Source organism: Ranitomeya imitator, chromosome 7 (genome assembly GCF_032444005.1).
Source record: "Ranitomeya imitator isolate aRanImi1 chromosome 7, aRanImi1.pri, whole genome shotgun sequence".
Lineage (NCBI taxonomy): Eukaryota > Metazoa > Chordata > Amphibia > Anura > Dendrobatidae > Ranitomeya > Ranitomeya imitator.
The window spans coordinates 143,025,452-143,045,124 of NC_091288.1; the positions used below are offsets into that span (position 1 = coordinate 143,025,452).

Genomic DNA, 19,673 nt, shown 5'->3' on the forward strand with positions numbered 1-19,673 from the left:
AAAAATCAATCTTAAACTCAGTTAGATTAAAATCTTCTGGTACACAAAAATTAAGTCCCCGTGATAATACTTTCATTTGCTCTGCAGTTATTGTCTTCGCCGACAAGTTTATTATCTGGAATGTGTCCTCTCGATTTGTTACTTTATCCAGGATACTTGTTTGCGTTTTTTCTTTGCGCTTGCGGCCCCCTCTTCGGGTCTTATTCCTAAAGGGACTTCTGGTTGCTTAGAGGTAGTTGCTATTTCTTTATCTTCAGGTTGTTCCTCCATTCCACTGGAATCCGAGTCTGTAACCCACCCATCTTTGTATTGTTTCTTTTTATTTCGATTTTTTATAGAACGGTTTCTATGGAAAACTCTTTGTTTATTTTTATTCCAAGTGAAGATTTGTCCCGTTTCAAAATCATTTTTACCCCTTAAGAATTTTTCTTTTTTCTTTTTTTTTAGTGTCCATCTGAATCAATATTAATTTCTTTTCTAACTTTTTTAGGAAAATTTTGTTTTGAGTGTCTGTAATTCTTGAAGATAATTCGTTTTTCGATTTTTCTAATTGTTCACATAAATTGGCGTATTCTTTCTCATTTTGTTTAATGACAAGTTGTAGCAGGTTCTGTGAGCACTCTAGATGGATTTGCTTCCAGGCTTTCTGGAAATTTGCATCTTCCTTAAACTGCGATATTTCCTTCTATACTCAAAGTCCTCTAGGGACTCGATTGCAATCTATATATGATTTCAGAGATTTTATTGTTCAAAATAATCTGATTTCTTTTTCTGCCAATGAGTACATTTTTGACTCCAAGGTTTTAGTACTTATTAATTCCAATTCATCCCTTAAGTTGCAGTCAGCGAAAAACTCCACCGCACCCTCTCTGCCTGCTAATAGGCCAGGCTCCACAGTCATTTTAGGATCTGGGTCAGTAATATCTTCGCTATTCACTTCCACTGTGATAGTTGCAATAGTCCTTTTTCAGCGACTTTTTCCTGTGCTCTATACACAAGATATAATAGCTGTCAATATTTTTAAAAAACAAAAAGCTGAATGGCACTAGGAGTCCGATCACTGATAGGGAATACTTTCTTAATCCACACCCTTTCTTTATTTTTCCTATTGACGTGCGATTATTCGAGCCTCTGGGAATTGGTGCTCTGCATATAAACAAAAAACTCGCTTTAGTAATAGGGGTTACCCATTGGAGATATTAATGGAAGCCGAAAATAGGGTAGCAAAACTCTCACAGCACGATCTCCTTAAAAAACGTAAAAAAATGAATCGTCAGAAAAATAATCAAGAGATTTACTTTCAGTTTCGTACACAGTCCAATGGGTAAGAAAATGTATGCGGCTATCACAAAAAACTGGCATATATTGCAAAGTGATAGGGAACTATCAAAAATCACAATGATGGATCCACAATTTGCATATAAACGCACAAATAATCTGGGTGACCTTTTGGTACACAATAGATTGTTACCAATGCAAAGCAATCGGTTAAATAAAGACATGCCACAAGGCAATTTCAAATGTGGCAATTGCAATTTCTGTCATCTGCATAAATTAGACAATCCTATGAGAATCGGATCGATAAATCATAAAATTCGTGATTTCATTACACGTAAGAGTAAATTTGTAGTTTATATAGTATTCTGTCCCTGTCAATATTTTTATATAGGGAAGACCATTCGGTCTTTAACAATTAGATTTCGTGAAAACTACAATTCCATATCATCAGGTAAAGGGACCATGCGTGTAATTAAACACATGCAAGAGAAACACAATGGAAACCCTGAATTGATGCAGTTCGCTGGACTTGAAATTGTTAAATTTCCTCCCCAGGGCGGTAATCACAATAAACTACTCTTGAAACAAGAAGCCAAATGGATAACGAGGTCAAATGCCCAAGGATCGATTGGTCTGAATGATAAATTAGACATGGCAATATTTTTATAAATCCCAAATTTTTCCAGCCAGCGTAAATGGTAATATGCACTAATATTTATTGTAAAATGTATTTTGTATAAAATTTAACAATAATGTTGGTATCATTTGATGGTCAACCCCCCTATAAAGGAAATTACATCATTTTAGCTGCACATGGACCCGTAGAAGCGCAGATGGCGCGAAACGGCCGTCGTCCCCTCCACACTCCCCGCACCCTCATCGCTGCCTGTTGTGCCTGATGAAATGTCTGTATCCGGATTGACTGTACATTAAAGACATCAATTTCATGCAAACTGGGTGAGTGCCGCATATTTTCCTCTTCTCCTTTCGAAATGAAGATTGTATAACTACCACTGTGTGCTGCAGATACACTAATACGCTGCAGAGATGGCTATCAGTCAATGTGTCAGGGCGTGCATGCAACACGAGCATAGTGACTGTAGCCGTGCTGGTATGCCGGGTGTCGCACCCTCACCGATCAGACATCGATGACCTAAGCTATAGATAGAAAAATCATAAAGGGCACTCCAGAGGGGATAGATGAGGTGCCTGAGAAGGGTTCTAAAAGGGTTCTAAAACGTACTAGTAGTAGTAATGAAACTCGGAACTGAAAAGGATATATTGCAACATAGCCTTTTGAGTGCCAAGTTTCATTACTACTATCCTAAGAATAGATGATAAATATTAAAGTAGTGGACAACCTCTTTAAGTGTGGTGTGCACAATGCCAGTCTGAATGAGTCAGGCTCACGGTAGCAGAGACTGTCTCCGTATTACCAGCTTTACATGTTAGCATATGCTCTCCTTCAATATACCTCATCCAAGAGCTCCTCTACAGCAGAAATCTTCCCTTCTCCTTTAGGACCAAGTTCCTTAAGAAGCTTGCGATCTTCAGGCTGTGAAGTATTCAAGTGTTAACATTGTATTGAAAAGATACAAAGGCCTGGTCATTTATCTTAGATGGACGATAAATGTAACATCATCTTCTCCACAGCTCATCTATATCCTCTGTAAGTCAATGTTTTCAGTTGCATCATTTTAATCTCTAGCAACAGACAGCACTGTCAGTCAGACTGAGAGGTAGAGATTAAATTGATATATATATTTGATAAATATACATATATACACAGTGCTCAGCATAAATAAGTACATCCCAACAGATTTGTCCAAAATCTTTAGTTTTCTTTCAGAATCAATATTTTCTTTGGACCAGAATACTACAATATTCTCCAAGTGAAGGTCCTTGTTTGCTAACAGGATTTGCTATTTTGCACATCCCAAAAAAGTAACTTTCAATTGATTGAAGACCATGTTGGAAAAAGGAGTACAATCCAATGAAAGTCTAACTAGCAAAGCTGAAGTTTATACTACAGATATTTTCAATTAACAAAAAGTTACCACAGGTAAGTCTAATTATTCATTCACCAGGTGTCTGGCCGAAAGTTGACTATATAAGAGTGTTACTTACTTACTAAACCTCTTCCCATTTCATGCTGTCAGCAGTGGCGCCATATGGAAGAGGGTCATTCCATGGCAGCTTACGTTACAACACAATATAGTAACTTACGTTACAAAAATGCTGGTAACTCACCTTACAATAGGTTCAATCCAATGGATGGTAACTTACTGTAGCGTAAGTTACCATCAGCTTAGCAACGAAAGTTACTATACTGTGCGGTAACGTAAGTTATTTATATTTCTTGTATTAAAAACTGTTGCTTTTAACTTGAGAGGATAAAATAAATTTTTTATTAAAGTTGATGGGACTATGGTGTTTTAATACATTAAAAGAGTGCTTCTCCCATTTACCAGCACAGAAACTGTGTGAGACTCATGAAGGACAATTGCCTTTCCTTTTTTGTAACGTAAGTTAGGCTGGGTTCACATTGCGTTATGGCAGTCCGTTAGACGGACTGCATTACACTGCAGCATAACGTGGTGTAACGCAGTCCGTTAACGCTGCCATTAACCCCTACTATCGGGTGCATTGCCAACGCATGCCATAATGGGCATGCGCTAGTGATGTGCTGTCATTCTGTGGCGGATCCTTGGATGCGGGCTGCAGCGTTTCTGGGTCCGTCCCCGCTAGCGCAGATAGAACATAACGCGATCTTTTTCGGCACTTGCGAAAACGCAGTCCGTTTAACGCATGCATTGAACGGACTGCAGTAACACAATGTGAATTTTGTATTTAATTTTATTGTTGAAAAATCAAACTGTGTTGAAATCTATTAAGAATAGTTTAATGTACAATATACATTCACTCCTTTTTGTGCCTGCCTTCAAAGAACAGTCTGTAGCCAGTTTTTGGCTTGCGAATGTAACGTAAGTTACCATGGAATGACCCAAGAGAAAAACTGCTAATTGTTTGTAAAAACAACAATTTTGCAATTTTCCTCTTAATCAAAAGACTGGAGGGATGTTTATTCTGGAGGATACAGCTCATGGCCAAAGTTACCGGCCACCTTAGAGGTGACTGTCTATTAGGCAAGTGGTGCCCGCTTTTAGGCTGTTTTCTATACAGCTTGATAGAGATAGCAAAGGCGTGCACTCTGATCGGTGTGGATTGGTGCAGGCTGAACCACGGTAACTTCATAAATAAATAAACAACAGCCGCACTCGATATTTTGTTTTTTCATATGCAAATAAAGTAATTTATTATTTTCACCACAGTGGTATTTGCGAAACTGGGGTCACCACAATCATATATCGAGGTACTAGGTAACGTTTCGGCCCCGTTGTGGGCCTTTGTCAAACCTCACTAGAAAACAATAAGGATTTGCACAATGTTACAAATTTGAAAAAAAGGAATATGAAAAATAAAAATAAAAGAACAGGGACACAAAACACAACAAAACAGTGCTATACATAAGCAGCGACTAGTGGTAGTGTAAACCCAATACAGACACTATATGTACAAAATATACTATATGTACAAAATATACAAAGGGTATATATATCAAGCCAATATCTGAAAAGGGAAATTATGCGTATATCTATATTCATAGAGCCAGCATGCAAGTTGGCGTGGTATCAACGAAAGGCATCCAGATTTACGCTTCTGAAAAATTACATACGAGCACTAATAAAAGAGGAAGGGCGACTAACCTTGTTGTAAAAAGAAAAAAGTGGAGGGTACCCCAAAGTAACGAAACAGGTAGTAAGGCAGGATCCAGGCGGAGACTGGAGGGGGGGGGGGGGGAGGAAAAGAAAGGTATACCATTAAGTAAGATAGGGATATATAGTACGAGAGTAAGGGGCGGGGGAACATGACATAACATACCGTATAATGCAAAAGCGGGAAAAAGAAGGTAGGTCAGGAAAGGGGAAACAAATTCCCAGTATGCGCTGTAAAAGATAAAAAGAGCATGAGTCAGCTGTGGGGAAGACAGGGGGGACACAGCCTAAAAGGGAGCAGCGAATACCTGAGGATCCGGTGTGCTGCGTGCCTGCGGTGATGTGTGGAGCCGTGTAGAACCGTGGGGTTAATAAAGGGGCGGCACAGGAAGTGCAAGGCTGGAGCGAGGGCTGGAGCGCAGGACCAGACAGATAGGGAGGAGGTTAGGATATGGGGCCGGCGTAAAGAGCGCGACTGCGCACTAGGCAGGATGTAGAGCCGAGGGCTGGAACACAAATATAGCGCGGGGAGGATGGGGCACGCTAGGAAAGGAGCATACGGCGGCGGCGCATGCGCACTTGAGAGAGTCGGGGAGCAACGGCGGCGCGCTGAAGGAAAAAAGACTAGCGCCTGCGCACTAGAGGGTCGGAAGTGGCGGTGCGTTGCCAAACCTGGTATCTATATTAAAGGAGGGGAGCAAGCGTCGTAAGAGTGAAGGGAGCATCAGCGCAGAAGTAAAGCGCTGGGAGACAATAGATGGGCTGGCACCAGTATAGTATGGGAATGAAAGAAAGCCTGGGAGAAAAGGAAATGTGTCAGAGTGTGAAATGATGGGCTATGGGGAATGTGACCGAAGTGGTGGAAGGAAAAATAAGGGGGAAAAAAAGGAGATAAAAATAAAAATAAAAATAAAAATAAAAATGAGGACAGAAGGAAGAGAAGGAGAAAAAGGGGGTGAGATCATGGGATGAGTATGATGGATAAACTGAAAAATGAAATAAATAAAAATAAAAATAAATAAGGAAAAAAAATAAAAATAAAAATAAAATAAAATGAAATGAAAGTAAAAATAAAAATAAAATGGGATAAGAATAAAAATAGGGTGTCGACCCAAAGTAGCAAAAGAGAAAAATGAAAGTAGAACGAAAAATAAAATAAACAAATAAAATGAAAATGAAAATAAAGATAAAAATAATAATAAAAATAATAATAATAATGAAAAAATAAAGTGAAAATGAAAAAAGATTGAAAAAATAATATATAATAAAAATAAAAATAAAAATATAAAAAAATATTATAAAAATTAAAAATTAAAAAATAAAAATGAAATGACCAAAATTGGGCAATAGGTACTTACCCCAGAAGGATGTGATAAATAGTGAGGGTCAGATGGCCTGAAAGTATTAAGAAAAGATTAGTATGTGGAAGGATAACAACAACGGTAAGTCAGCCCTACCCGCTAAGGACATGCAAGAATAAGCTAGTATAATGGAGTACAAATACTGAATATAGTGAAGACTATGACGCTATAGTAGAGAACCGGAGGGTCAACAGTATACCATCAGCAAACCAAATCAAGTTCACGGTTAAGGCCCTTTGGTGAGAGGGTCTTGAGGGTGTAGATCCAATGTGCTTCCCGTTCCCTCAGCTGTTTGATGTGGTTGCCGCCCCTGCGTGGTCTGTCCACCTGCTCAAGTACTTGGAATCGCAATTGTGAGATGGAGTGGTTGGCGGACACAAAATGGTAGGGGAGAGGAAGCCACGTTTTCTTGCATCTTATAGTTGATTTGTGAGACGCAATCCGATCCCGGATATGCTGTGTTGTCTCACCAACATAAAGAAGTCCACAGGGGCATTTAACTACGTAAATGACATTGTTAGAGTCACATGTGAAAAAACCATTGATTCTAAACTGTTTGCCCGAATGAGGGTGGGTGATTGTGCCAGATTTTATGACATTCGAGCAGCATGCACATCTCAAGCAGGGAAAGGTGCCGTTCCTTTCGGTACTAAGAAAGGTCTGTCTAGGCACTCTAGTAAAGCTACCAATGTCGGCTTTAACCACTTTGTCCCTAATGTTATTCGGCCTACGTTTACACAACAGCGGAGGTGTAGAAAAAGCCTGGATGTGGGGGTATGCTTGTTTAAGGAGAGGCCAGTGCTTGCGAATAGCATCATATACCACGGGCATAACAGGATGGTGAGAATGGACAAACGGGACTCTTTCAGGTCTGGATTGACTATTAGGGGAAACGGAAGGGTTTGTAGCCAACCTTTTCTCTTTATTCAAAAGACTCACAGGGTAATCCCTGGCCATGAACTTTTGTGACATCTCTTCCAGTCGTTCTGGAAGTAGACTGGGTTTTGAGACAATACATGCTACACGCTTAAATTGAGAACGGGGCAAACTTTGTTTAGTGGAAATTGGGTGGCAACTTTGATAGTGAAGCAGACTATTGGAGTCAGTAGGTTTAGAAAAGATGTCCGTGACGAGGGAACCATTGGGTTCTCTTATGACCAAGGTGTCAAGAAAGGAGATCTGCAAAGGGCTACTGTTTAGTGTAAATTGCAGTTCTGGCCTAATGGAATTGAGATATTCGGTAAAGCTGAGTAGGGTATCGTGTGGGCCCGTCCATAGACAAAAGATGTCGTCTATGAATCGGAGCCAACATCGACTATGGGTGCGAAACAGGATGTTATTATATACGTAGGCATTCTCGTAATTGTCCATATAGATATTAGCGTAAGCTGGTGCGACATTTGCACCCATGGCAGTGCCTTGGGTTTGTAAATAGTATTGATCTCCGAAAAGAAAAAAATTGTTATGTAAAATCAAAGATAGGAGTTCAAGGCAAAGCTGTTGGGAATCATTGGTAAAATTGCGTTGTTGTAGGAGATCCGCCACTGCTTGAAGGCCTAGATCATGCTTAATGGAAGTATATAAGCTACATACGTCAAATGTAACAAGAATGCTTTCTGTTGGTGTGGGTGAAAATTGTCGTAGGGTTTGTAGAAAATGCCCGGTGTCTAGAATAAACGAACGCATTGTCTTAGTAAGTGGGGTTAGAATTTTTTCCAAGTAGATTGAGATAGGGGCCAGAATGGAGTCGGTTGAGGCGACAATTGGTCGCCCTGGTGGGTTGGTGAGAGATTTATGGATTTTGGGAAGAGTATATATTACGGGAGTCACTGGATACTGGTTAGTGAGGAAGGTAGCGGTTTTGGAGTCAATTACTTTAAGGGACTGATATTTATGGAGGATAGTCTCAATTCGTGTTTTAATGGTGGAAGTGGGATCAGAGGAAATCTGTTTATAAGTAGTGCCATTAGATAACTGTCTACGGATTTCAGATATATAGTCTGTAGTGTTCTGTACCACGATAGCGCCCCCCTTGTCAGCTGGCTTTATCGTGATGCTCTTATTGTTTCTCAGGGAATTCAGGGCCTGTTTTTCAACAGAAGAGATATTATTGTATGTGGGTAGATTCCCTGTCTGGTGTTGTTCAAAAATGCGGTCAATATCTTTCTGAATCAGTTCTATATAGGCCTCAGTGGCATGATAATTATGTGGAGGGTTGAAACTGCTAGTGTTGCGTAAACCCAAGTTAACAATGCTCAATGCAGGAATAGGATCACCCACAGACGTGGGTGCCCTATTATGTGGTGAATCTTGAAGAAGTCCAAAATGAGTCTTCAGACGAAGATTACGGAAGAAGTGTTGGAGGTCCTGGGAGAGTTTGAATTTATCCCATTGTGGGGTAGGACAAAAGGATAGGCCCCGTTGCAGAACTGTTAGTTCCGCCGGGTTGAGTGTATAAGAGGAGATGTTGATGACTGTGTTACTGGTCTTACCTGGGACCTTGTCGTCATGCGATCTGTGTTTCCGGAAGGCCCTCCGTATCGGTCTCCTCCGTGGCGGGTATTGGGTCTTGGGACCGGACGTTTGGATAAAAAACGATTCTGTGAGAGGCTGTTTGTGGAGCTGTCGCTGTCTGTACTGTATGAACCCTGGCGCCGGGGGCCAGAGTTGCCTTGTCTGGTACCGGAGGGAGCAGAGTCGTTCCATCTATAAACTCGGTTTTGAGAGTAGTCTTCGGAGTCTCGTTGAAATTTGGAGCGCTTTCTTTCTTGGAGAAATTTGCGATGCTCTTCTATTACCTTGTCAGTCTTTGCCTTCAAGGAGCTCCAGTCTGCTGCTGGTAGTAGTGTAGATAGTTGTTCTTCAATGGAGGCGATCTTTCCTTCGGTTTCTGAAATGGCTGTCTGAAGAAAATCAACAGTGAGAAGAATAATATCCAGAGAACATTTGTTGAGTATCTTTTGAAACTTGTCACAATAGTCGGGTTTGTCCGAGAACAATGTTGGTCGCAGGTGGCACCTGAGACCACGCGGTATTCTGCTTAGTCTATGATACTCAGCTAGCGTGATGGAATGTAAATCGAATGATGCCAAACGCCTTCGTTCACGCTCGTAGTCTTTAGTGCGTAATTCCTGAGCTGGGATTTTCAAGAAATCGCCAGAGCTGGTAACCTTGGCTAGGATCCGTGTCGCTGCTGGCTCATCGAATGCAAATGTTTCGGTAGACATCTATGGCTTCAGGTGCAAGACGCCAACAACGTACGTAATAGAGATAGCAAAGGCGTGCACTCTGATCGGTGTGGATTGGTGCAGGCTGAACCACGGTAACTTCATAAATAAATAAACAACAGCCGCACTCGATATTTTGTTTTTTCATATGCAAATAAAGTAATTTATTATTTTCACCACAGTGGTATTTGCGAAACTGGGGTCACCACAATCATATATCGAGGTACTAGGTAACGTTTCGGCCCCGTTGTGGGCCTTTGTCAAACCTCACTAGAAAACAATAAGGATTTGCACAATGTTACAAATTTGAAAAAAAGGAATATGAAAAATAAAAATAAAAGAACAGGGACACAAAACACAACAAAACAGTGCTATACATAAGCAGCGACTAGTGGTAGTGTAAACCCAATACAGACACTATATGTACAAAATATACTATATGTACAAAATATACAAAGGGTATATATATCAAGCCAATATCTGAAAAGGGAAATTATGCGTATATCTATATTCATAGAGCCAGCATGCAAGTTGGCGTGGTATCAACGAAAGGCATCCAGATTTACGCTTCTGAAAAATTACATACGAGCACTAATAAAAGAGGAAGGGCGACTAACCTTGTTGTAAAAAGAAAAAAGTGGAGGGTACCCCAAAGTAACGAAACAGGTAGTAAGGCAGGATCCAGGCGGAGACTGGAGGGGGGGGGGGGGGAAGGAAAAGAAAGGTATACCATTAAGTAAGATAGGGATATATAGTACGCTCCAGCCCTCGCTCCAGCCTTGCACTTCCTGTGCCGCCCCTTTATTAACCCCACGGTTCTACACGGCTCCACACATCACCGCAGGCACGCAGCACACCGGATCCTCAGGTATTCGCTGCTCCCTTCTAGGCTGTGTCCCCCCTGTCTTCCCCACAGCTGACTCATGCTCTTTTTATCTTTTACAGCGCATACTGGGAATTTGTTTCCCCTTTCCTGACCTACCTTCTTTTTCCCGCTTTTGCATTATACGGTATGTTATGTCATGTTCCCCCGCCCCTTACTCTCGTACTATATATCCCTATCTTACTTAATGGTATACCTTTCTTTTCCTTCCCCCCCCCCCCCCTCCAGTCTCCGCCTGGATCCTGCCTTACTACCTGTTTCGTTACTTTGGGGTACCCTCCACTTTTTTCTTTTTACAACAAGGTTAGTCGCCCTTCCTCTTTTATTAGTGCTCGTATGTAATTTTTCAGAAGCGTAAATCTGGATGCCTTTCGTTGATACCACGCCAACTTGCATGCTGGCTCTATGAATATAGATATACGCATAATTTCCCTTTTCAGATATTGGCTTGATATATATACCCTTTGTATATTTTGTACATATAGTATATTTTGTACATATAGTGTCTGTATTGGGTTTACACTACCACTAGTCGCTGCTTATGTATAGCACTGTTTTGTTGTGTTTTGTGTCCCTGTTCTTTTATTTTTATTTTTCATATTCCTTTTTTTCAAATTTGTAACATTGTGCAAATCCTTATTGTTTTCTAGTGAGGTTTGACAAAGGCCCACAACGGGGCCGAAACGTTACCTAGTACCTCGATATATGATTGTGGTGACCCCAGTTTCGCAAATACCACTGTGGTGAAAATAATAAATTACTTTATTTGCATATGAAAAAACAAAATATCGAGTGCGGCTGTTGTTTATTTATTTATGAAGTTACCGTGGTTCAGCCTGCACCAATCCACACCGATCAGAGTGCACGCCTTTGCTATCTCTATTACGTACGTTGTTGGCGTCTTGCACCTGAAGCCATAGATGTCTACCGAAACATTTGCATTCGATGAGCCAGCAGCGACACGGATCCTAGCCAAGGTTACCAGCTCTGGCGATTTCTTGAAAATCCCAGCTCAGGAATTACGCACTAAAGACTACGAGCGTGAACGAAGGCGTTTGGCATCATTCGATTTACATTCCATCACGCTAGCTGAGTATCATAGACTAAGCAGAATACCGCGTGGTCTCAGGTGCCACCTGCGACCAACATTGTTCTCGGACAAACCCGACTATTGTGACAAGTTTCAAAAGATACTCAACAAATGTTCTCTGGATATTATTCTTCTCACTGTTGATTTTCTTCAGACAGCCATTTCAGAAACCGAAGGAAAGATCGCCTCCATTGAAGAACAACTATCTACACTACTACCAGCAGCAGACTGGAGCTCCTTGAAGGCAAAGACTGACAAGGTAATAGAAGAGCATCGCAAATTTCTCCAAGAAAGAAAGCGCTCCAAATTTCAACGAGACTCCGAAGACTACTCTCAAAACCGAGTTTATAGATGGAACGACTCTGCTCCCTCCGGTACCAGACAAGGCAACTCTGGCCCCCGGCGCCAGGGTTCATACAGTACAGACAGCGACAGCTCCACAAACAGCCTCTCACAGAATCGTTTTTTATCCAAACGTCCGGTCCCAAGACCCAATACCCGCCACGGAGGAGACCGATACGGAGGGCCTTCCGGAAACACAGATCGCATGACGACAAGGTCCCAGGTAAGACCAGTAACACAGTCATCAACATCTCCTCTTATACACTCAACCCGGCGGAACTAACAGTTCTGCAACGGGGCCTATCCTTTTGTCCTACCCCACAATGGGATAAATTCAAACTCTCCCAGGACCTCCAACACTTCTTCCGTAATCTTCGTCTGAAGACTCATTTTGGACTTCTTCAAGATTCACCACATAATAGGGCACCCACGTCTGTGGGTGATCCTATTCCTGCATTGAGCATTGTTAACTTGGGTTTACGCAACACTAGCAGTTTCAACCCTCCACATAATTATCATGCCACTGAGGCCTATATAGAACTGATTCAGAAAGATATTGACCGCATTTTTGAACAACACCAGACAGGGAATCTACCCACATACAATAATATCTCTTCTGTTGAAAAACAGGCCCTGAATTCCCTGAGAAACAATAAGAGCATCACGATAAAGCCAGCTGACAAGGGGGGCGCTATCGTGGTACAGAACACTACAGACTATATATCTGAAATCCGTAGACAGTTATCTAATGGCACTACTTATAAACAGATTTCCTCTGATCCCACTTCCACCATTAAAACACGAATTGAGACTATCCTCCATAAATATCAGTCCCTTAAAGTAATTGACTCCAAAACCGCTACCTTCCTCACTAACCAGTATCCAGTGACTCCCGTAATATATACTCTTCCCAAAATCCATAAATCTCTCACCAACCCACCAGGGCGACCAATTGTCGCCTCAACCGACTCCATTCTGGCCCCTATCTCAATCTACTTGGAAAAAATTCTAACCCCACTTACTAAGACAATGCGTTCGTTTATTCTAGACACCGGGCATTTTCTACAAACCCTACGACAATTTTCACCCACACCAACAGAAAGCATTCTTGTTACATTTGACGTATGTAGCTTATATACTTCCATTAAGCATGATCTAGGCCTTCAAGCAGTGGCGGATCTCCTACAACAACGCAATTTTACCAATGATTCCCAACAGCTTTGCCTTGAACTCCTATCTTTGATTTTACATAACAATTTTTTTCTTTTCGGAGATCAATACTATTTACAAACCCAAGGCACTGCCATGGGTGCAAATGTCGCACCAGCTTACGCTAATATCTATATGGACAATTACGAGAATGCCTACGTATATAATAACATCCTGTTTCGCACCCATAGTCGATGTTGGCTCCGATTCATAGACGACATCTTTTGTCTATGGACGGGCCCACACGATACCCTACTCAGCTTTACCGAATATCTCAATTCCATTAGGCCAGAACTGCAATTTACACTAAACAGTAGCCCTTTGCAGATCTCCTTTCTTGACACCTTGGTCATAAGAGAACCCAATGGTTCCCTCGTCACGGACATCTTTTCTAAACCTACTGACTCCAATAGTCTGCTTCACTATCAAAGTTGCCACCCAATTTCCACTAAACAAAGTTTGCCCCGTTCTCAATTTAAGCGTGTAGCACGTATTGTCTCAAAACCCAGTCTACTTCCAGAACGACTGGAAGAGATGTCACAAAAGTTCATGGCCAGGGATTACCCTGTGAGTCTTTTGAATAAAGAGAAAAGGTTGGCTACAAACCCTTCCGTTTCCCCTAATAGTCAATCCAGACCTGAAAGAGTCCCGTTTGTCCATTCTCACCATCCTGTTATGCCCGTGGTATATGATGCTATTCGCAAGCACTGGCCTCTCCTTAAACAAGCATACCCCCACATCCAGGCTTTTTCTACACCTCCGCTGTTGTGTAAACGTAGGCCGAATAACATTAGGGACAAAGTGGTTAAAGCCGACATTGGTAGCTTTACTAGAGTGCCTAGACAGACCTTTCTTAGTACCGAAAGGAACGGCACCTTTCCCTGCTTGAGATGTGCATGCTGCTCGAATGTCATAAAATCTGGCACAATCACCCACCCTCATTCGGGCAAACAGTTTAGAATCAATGGTTTTTTCACATGTGACTCTAACAATGTCATTTACGTAGTTAAATGCCCCTGTGGACTTCTTTATGTTGGTGAGACAACACAGCATATCCGGGATCGGATTGCGTCTCACAAATCAACTATAAGATGCAAGAAAACGTGGCTTCCTCTCCCCTACCATTTTGTGTCCGCCAACCACTCCATCTCACAATTGCGATTCCAAGTACTTGAGCAGGTGGACAGACCACGCAGGGGCGGCAACCACATCAAACAGCTGAGGGAACGGGAAGCACATTGGATCTACACCCTCAAGACCCTCTCACCAAAGGGCCTTAACCGTGAACTTGATTTGGTTTGCTGATGGTATACTGTTGACCCTCCGGTTCTCTACTATAGCGTCATAGTCTTCACTATATTCAGTATTTGTACTCCATTATACTAGCTTATTCTTGCATGTCCTTAGCGGGTAGGGCTGACTTACCGTTGTTGTTATCCTTCCACATACTAATCTTTTCTTAATACTTTCAGGCCATCTGACCCTCACTATTTATCACATCCTTCTGGGGTAAGTACCTATTGCCCAATTTTGGTCATTTCATTTTTATTTTTTAATTTTTAATTTTTATAATATTTTTTTATATTTTTATTTTTATTTTTATTATATATTATTTTTTCAATCTTTTTTCATTTTCACTTTATTTTTTCATTATTATTATTATTATTTTTATTATTATTTTTATCTTTATTTTCATTTTCATTTTATTTGTTTATTTTATTTTTCGTTCTACTTTCATTTTTCTCTTTTGCTACTTTGGGTCGACACCCTATTTTTATTCTTATCCCATTTTATTTTTATTTTTACTTTCATTTCATTTTATTTTATTTTTATTTTTATTTTTTTTCCTTATTTATTTTTATTTTTATTTATTTCATTTTTCAGTTTATCCATCATACTCATCCCATGATCTCACCCCCTTTTTCTCCTTCTCTTCCTTCTGTCCTCATTTTTATTTTTATTTTTATCTCCTTTTTTTCCCCCTTATTTTTCCTTCCACCACTTCGGTCACATTCCCCATAGCCCATCATTTCACACTCTGACACATTTCCTTTTCTCCCAGGCTTTCTTTCATTCCCATACTATACTGGTGCCAGCCCATCTATTGTCTCCCAGCGCTTTACTTCTGCGCTGATGCTCCCTTCACTCTTACGACGCTTGCTCCCCTCCTTTAATATAGATACCAGGTTTGGCAACGCACCGCCACTTCCGACCCTCTAGTGCGCAGGCGCTAGTCTTTTTTCCTTCAGCGCGCCGCCGTTGCTCCCCGACTCTCTCAAGTGCGCATGCGCCGCCGCCGTATGCTCCTTTCCTAGCGTGCCCCATCCTCCCCGCGCTATATTTGTGTTCCAGCCCTCGGCTCTACATCCTGCCTAGTGCGCAGTCGCGCTCTTTACGCCGGCCCCATATCCTAACCTCCTCCCTATCTGTCTGGCCCTGCGCTCCAGCCCTCGCTCCAGCCTTGCACTTCCTGTGCCGCCCCTTTATTAACCCCACGGTTCTACACGGCTCCACACATCACCGCAGGCACGCAGCACACCGGATCCTCAGGTATTCGCTGCTCCCTTCTAGGCTGTGTCCCCCCTGTCTTCCCCACAGCTGACTCATGCTCTTTTTATCTTTTACAGCGCATACTGGGAATTTGTTTCCCCTTTCCTGACCTACCTTCTTTTTCCCGCTTTTGCATTATACGGTATGTTATGTCATGTTCCCCCGCCCCTTACTCTCGTACTATATATCCCTATCTTACTTAATGGTATACCTTTCTTTTCCTTCCCCCCCCCCCTCCAGTCTCCGCCTGGATCCTGCCTTACTACCTGTTTCGTTACTTTGGGGTACCCTCCACTTTTTTCTTTTTACAACAAGGTTAGTCGCCCTTCCTCTTTTATTAGTGCTCGTATGTAATTTTTCAGAAGCGTAAATCTGGATGCCTTTCGTTGATACCACGCCAACTTGCATGCTGGCTCTATGAATATAGATATACGCATAATTTCCCTTTTCAGATATTGGCTTGATATATATACCCTTTGTATATTTTGTACATATAGTATATTTTGTACATATAGTGTCTGTATTGGGTTTACACTACCACTAGTCGCTGCTTATGTATAGCACTGTTTTGTTGTGTTTTGTGTCCCTGTTCTTTTATTTTTATTTTTCATATTCCTTTTTTTCAAATTTGTAACATTGTGCAAATCCTTATTGTTTTCTAGTGAGGTTTGACAAAGGCCCACAACGGGGCCGAAACGTTACCTAGTACCTCGATATATGATTGTGGTGACCCCAGTTTCGCAAATACCACTGTGGTGAAAATAATAAATTACTTTATTTGCATATGAAAAAACAAAATATCGAGTGCGGCTGTTCTATACAGCTTGCACGCTCTACTTGGAAGCCTTAGAGCCCCGGCACTTCTCCCATGCCGCACAAGGAAAGCTGCCTCTGCTTGCAGTAAGGGATAGCGCACAGATATACTTACCTTGAGGAAGACACACTTAGTGTCGATACGCGTGGGTCCATGGACCCCTTTAGCCTGACTGTTTGCACAGGGGGGCGTCTGGATGATCTGGAGTAGGACTGAGAATCCTGTTCTTTTTCCCTATGCTGTTTTTTTTTTTTTAACTAGGGCCATCCACATGATGATACATTTGGTGAATATTTAATTAGGAAATTGTTCTGTGGCATGACAAGGCTTTTGTGCTGACAGCATATACAGTAGGTGTAGCAAATAGGTTATATTTCCTTGTATACCAGGTTGTATACTCATATGCTATGTATTTAAGGGATTTTTCTGGATGCACTGACTGTCTTATATCATCAGGCCAGAGAGTATTACACTTTAGATTTTGGATCGTGTTGTTTTTGGTCCATGTTTGGGACTCTTTTAAGTGATTTTAAACTGTATATTGCCCAACAATAAAGATTTGTTCATATATTTATTTCTTGGTGTTCCCTGATTTCTGCATATACTTTTTTTCTCTATGTATTTGCTAGGATAGCCACAGTTGTGGCCAGCAGCTCAGCCATTCTGCCGGCCTCATCTGTCAATCTTCAGGCAAGCAGGCAACTGGGATGTAGAGGAGCGGTGTTTACTCAAGACAGGAACATGAGCCAAACCCTTAAAACAGGTAGTCCATTGAATCTAGGGACTCTGTCAGCAGGATCCACATTCCCAAAACTGTTTATATGGTTTTGCTACTCTCTGAAAGACAATGCCATCCAATTTTCAATCTGATGTTCCCAGAGCAACACTTAAATCACTGTTTAAATTCTTATGCAAATGAGGCTTAAATGCTCTGGGAGTGTCAAAGCACTTCCAAAGCTTCTGCCTCCCCAGCTCTACTCTCCACCCAATCCCTACTATGGATAGATCATTGGCGTGACTACACAACCAGAAGATAACACAGTGCCAAGCTAAAGCTCTGACATCCCATACAAGTGTATGATGTAGTTTCTAGGTGGGGGAGTGTGTCCTGAGCCCTTGGTCAGTGCCCAACAATCTGAATGGTGGACTAAGCAGGCAGCACAGAGTTAGAAAACATATTATTCGGACATTCCCTGTCTAGTTCCTGCATTCTGTCACATACCGGGAGTCGGTCTTCTTTCTGAAGAGGTTTCCTGCTCTTTCTCTTGGACTGTTTTGTTTTTCCTTTGTTGCTTCTGGCACTCAGCCCGTCCTCACTGGCTGCAGGATATACACGAGTATTATTCTATTATATATTACGATGGTACATAATGATAGTGGTGGCAGCCACAGGTGTTAATTGCCAGTAAAATCGTCAGGAAAATTTTAGTTAACAATAACTGATCCCCAATTCCAGAAATAAACTCTAAAGAGAACCCATCGGTGTGTGATCTGCCACTCAGGTCTTATTTTGTGGGTGCCGTCACTTCATAGGTGGCGTTACAGGTGCTCTGAATATAACCTACAGTATATATGCAGAATGGTAGAAGAGCCTCCAATAATGTGCCGGACAAAAGACTTTGGTACTTTACAAATAGTTGATGAATTATGAAAATCCACCTAGAACACTTGTCTATATAAAAAATAACATAAAAGTCTAAAACGTATTTGTACTCCTGAGTACATATTCAGGGCTTTATACTGAAGCCTTAATGAAGCCATACATCCTCATCAGCTATTGGCCAACGCTCCACTGCCCCATAGATATGTGTGCCCTGTCCGACACTTCTGACAAGTTCACAAGTATCCTGCACTTCCTTTTCTCTTCCATCTGTCATTCAGTAGTCTGATCCTGCAGTCATCCTCATTCCCATCTGTCGTCTTGCTAATGGGTTGCAATGTGGGCATAGTAATTATTAAAAGTAAATGCAATTTTGGTGTTTTTAATCTAAGTACAGTTGTATTGTATTTTGCATGTTTGTCACACTTAAATTTTGTTTCAGATCACCAAACAAATTTAAATATTAGACAAAGATAACACAAGTAATCACAAAATGCCGTTTTTAAATGAAGGTTTTTCTTATTAAGGAAAAAGGAAATCCAAACCTACAGGGCCCTGTGTGAAAAAGTGATACCCCCAATAAACATAAATTCACTGCTGTTAATCACATCTTTGGGAAGCTGAGTTCATATACCCTAGCCATATGTGGGCATGATTACTGCCACACCTGTTCTCAATAAAGAAATTACATAAATAGGACCTGCCTGACAACGTGAAGTAAACCAAAAGGTCCTCAAAGCTAGACATCATACCACAATCCAAAGAAATTCTGGAACAAATGAGAAACAAAGTAATGGAGAACTATCAGCCTGGCAAAGATTATAAAGCCATTTCTCAAGCTTTGGGACTCCAGTGAACTACTGAGAGAGCCATTATCCACAAACGACGAAAACATGGAACAGTGGTGATCCTTCCCAGGAGTAGCCGGCCGACCAAAATTACCCAAAAAGTGCAGGGACAACTCATTCAAGAGGTCACAAAAGACCCCACAACAACATAAAAACTGCAGGTTTCACTTGCCCATGTTAAGGTCAGTGTTTATGACTCCACCATAAAAAGTGACTGGGCAAAAATGGCCTGCATGGCAGAGCTCCAAGACGAAAACCACTGCTGAGCAATAAGAACATAAAGGCTCATCTCAGTTTTGCCAGAAAACATCTTGATGATCCTCAAGACTTTTGGGAGAATACTCTATGGACTGACTAGGCAAAAGCTGAACTTTTTGGAAGGTTGATGTCCCATTACATCTGGTATAGTAGTAACACAGCATTTCAGAATATGAACATCATACCAACAGTAAAATATGGTGGTGGTAGTGTGATGGTGTGGGGCTGTTTTGATTCTTCAGGATCTGGGAGACTTGCTGTGGAAAATGGAACCATGGAACTACCAAAAAATCTTCAAGGAGAATGTCTGGCCATCAGTTCGTGACCTCAAGCTGAAATGCATGTGGGATTATGCAGCAAGACAATGATCCAAAACACACCAGCAAGTCCACTTCTGTATGGGTATGGCTTATAAAAAACAAAATTTGGAGTGGCCT

At 41.4% G+C, this 19,673-nt stretch overlaps 1 protein-coding gene and 1 long non-coding RNA gene across 2 annotated transcripts in view; one reads left to right on the top strand and one right to left on the bottom strand.

Annotated features, from left to right (window-relative positions):
* The window catches only part of LOC138644939 (double zinc ribbon and ankyrin repeat-containing protein 1-like), a 161,141-nt gene that overhangs the window by 44,658 nt on the left and 96,810 nt on the right, over positions 1-19,673 (bottom strand). Inside the window, exons 18-19 of the mRNA XM_069733874.1 lie at positions 17,753-17,850; positions 2,753-2,833 (exon numbers count right to left, since the gene is read on the bottom strand). Coding sequence (XP_069589975.1) covers positions 2,753-2,833; positions 17,753-17,850 — 179 coding nt within the window. The remainder of the gene's footprint in view (positions 1-2,752; positions 2,834-17,752; positions 17,851-19,673) is intronic.
* LOC138644944 (uncharacterized) lies at positions 10,592-11,249 on the top strand. Its single transcript, XR_011314692.1, has 3 exons — positions 10,592-10,652; positions 10,754-10,828; positions 11,176-11,249. It is a non-coding gene; the product is annotated as an uncharacterized lncRNA (long non-coding RNA).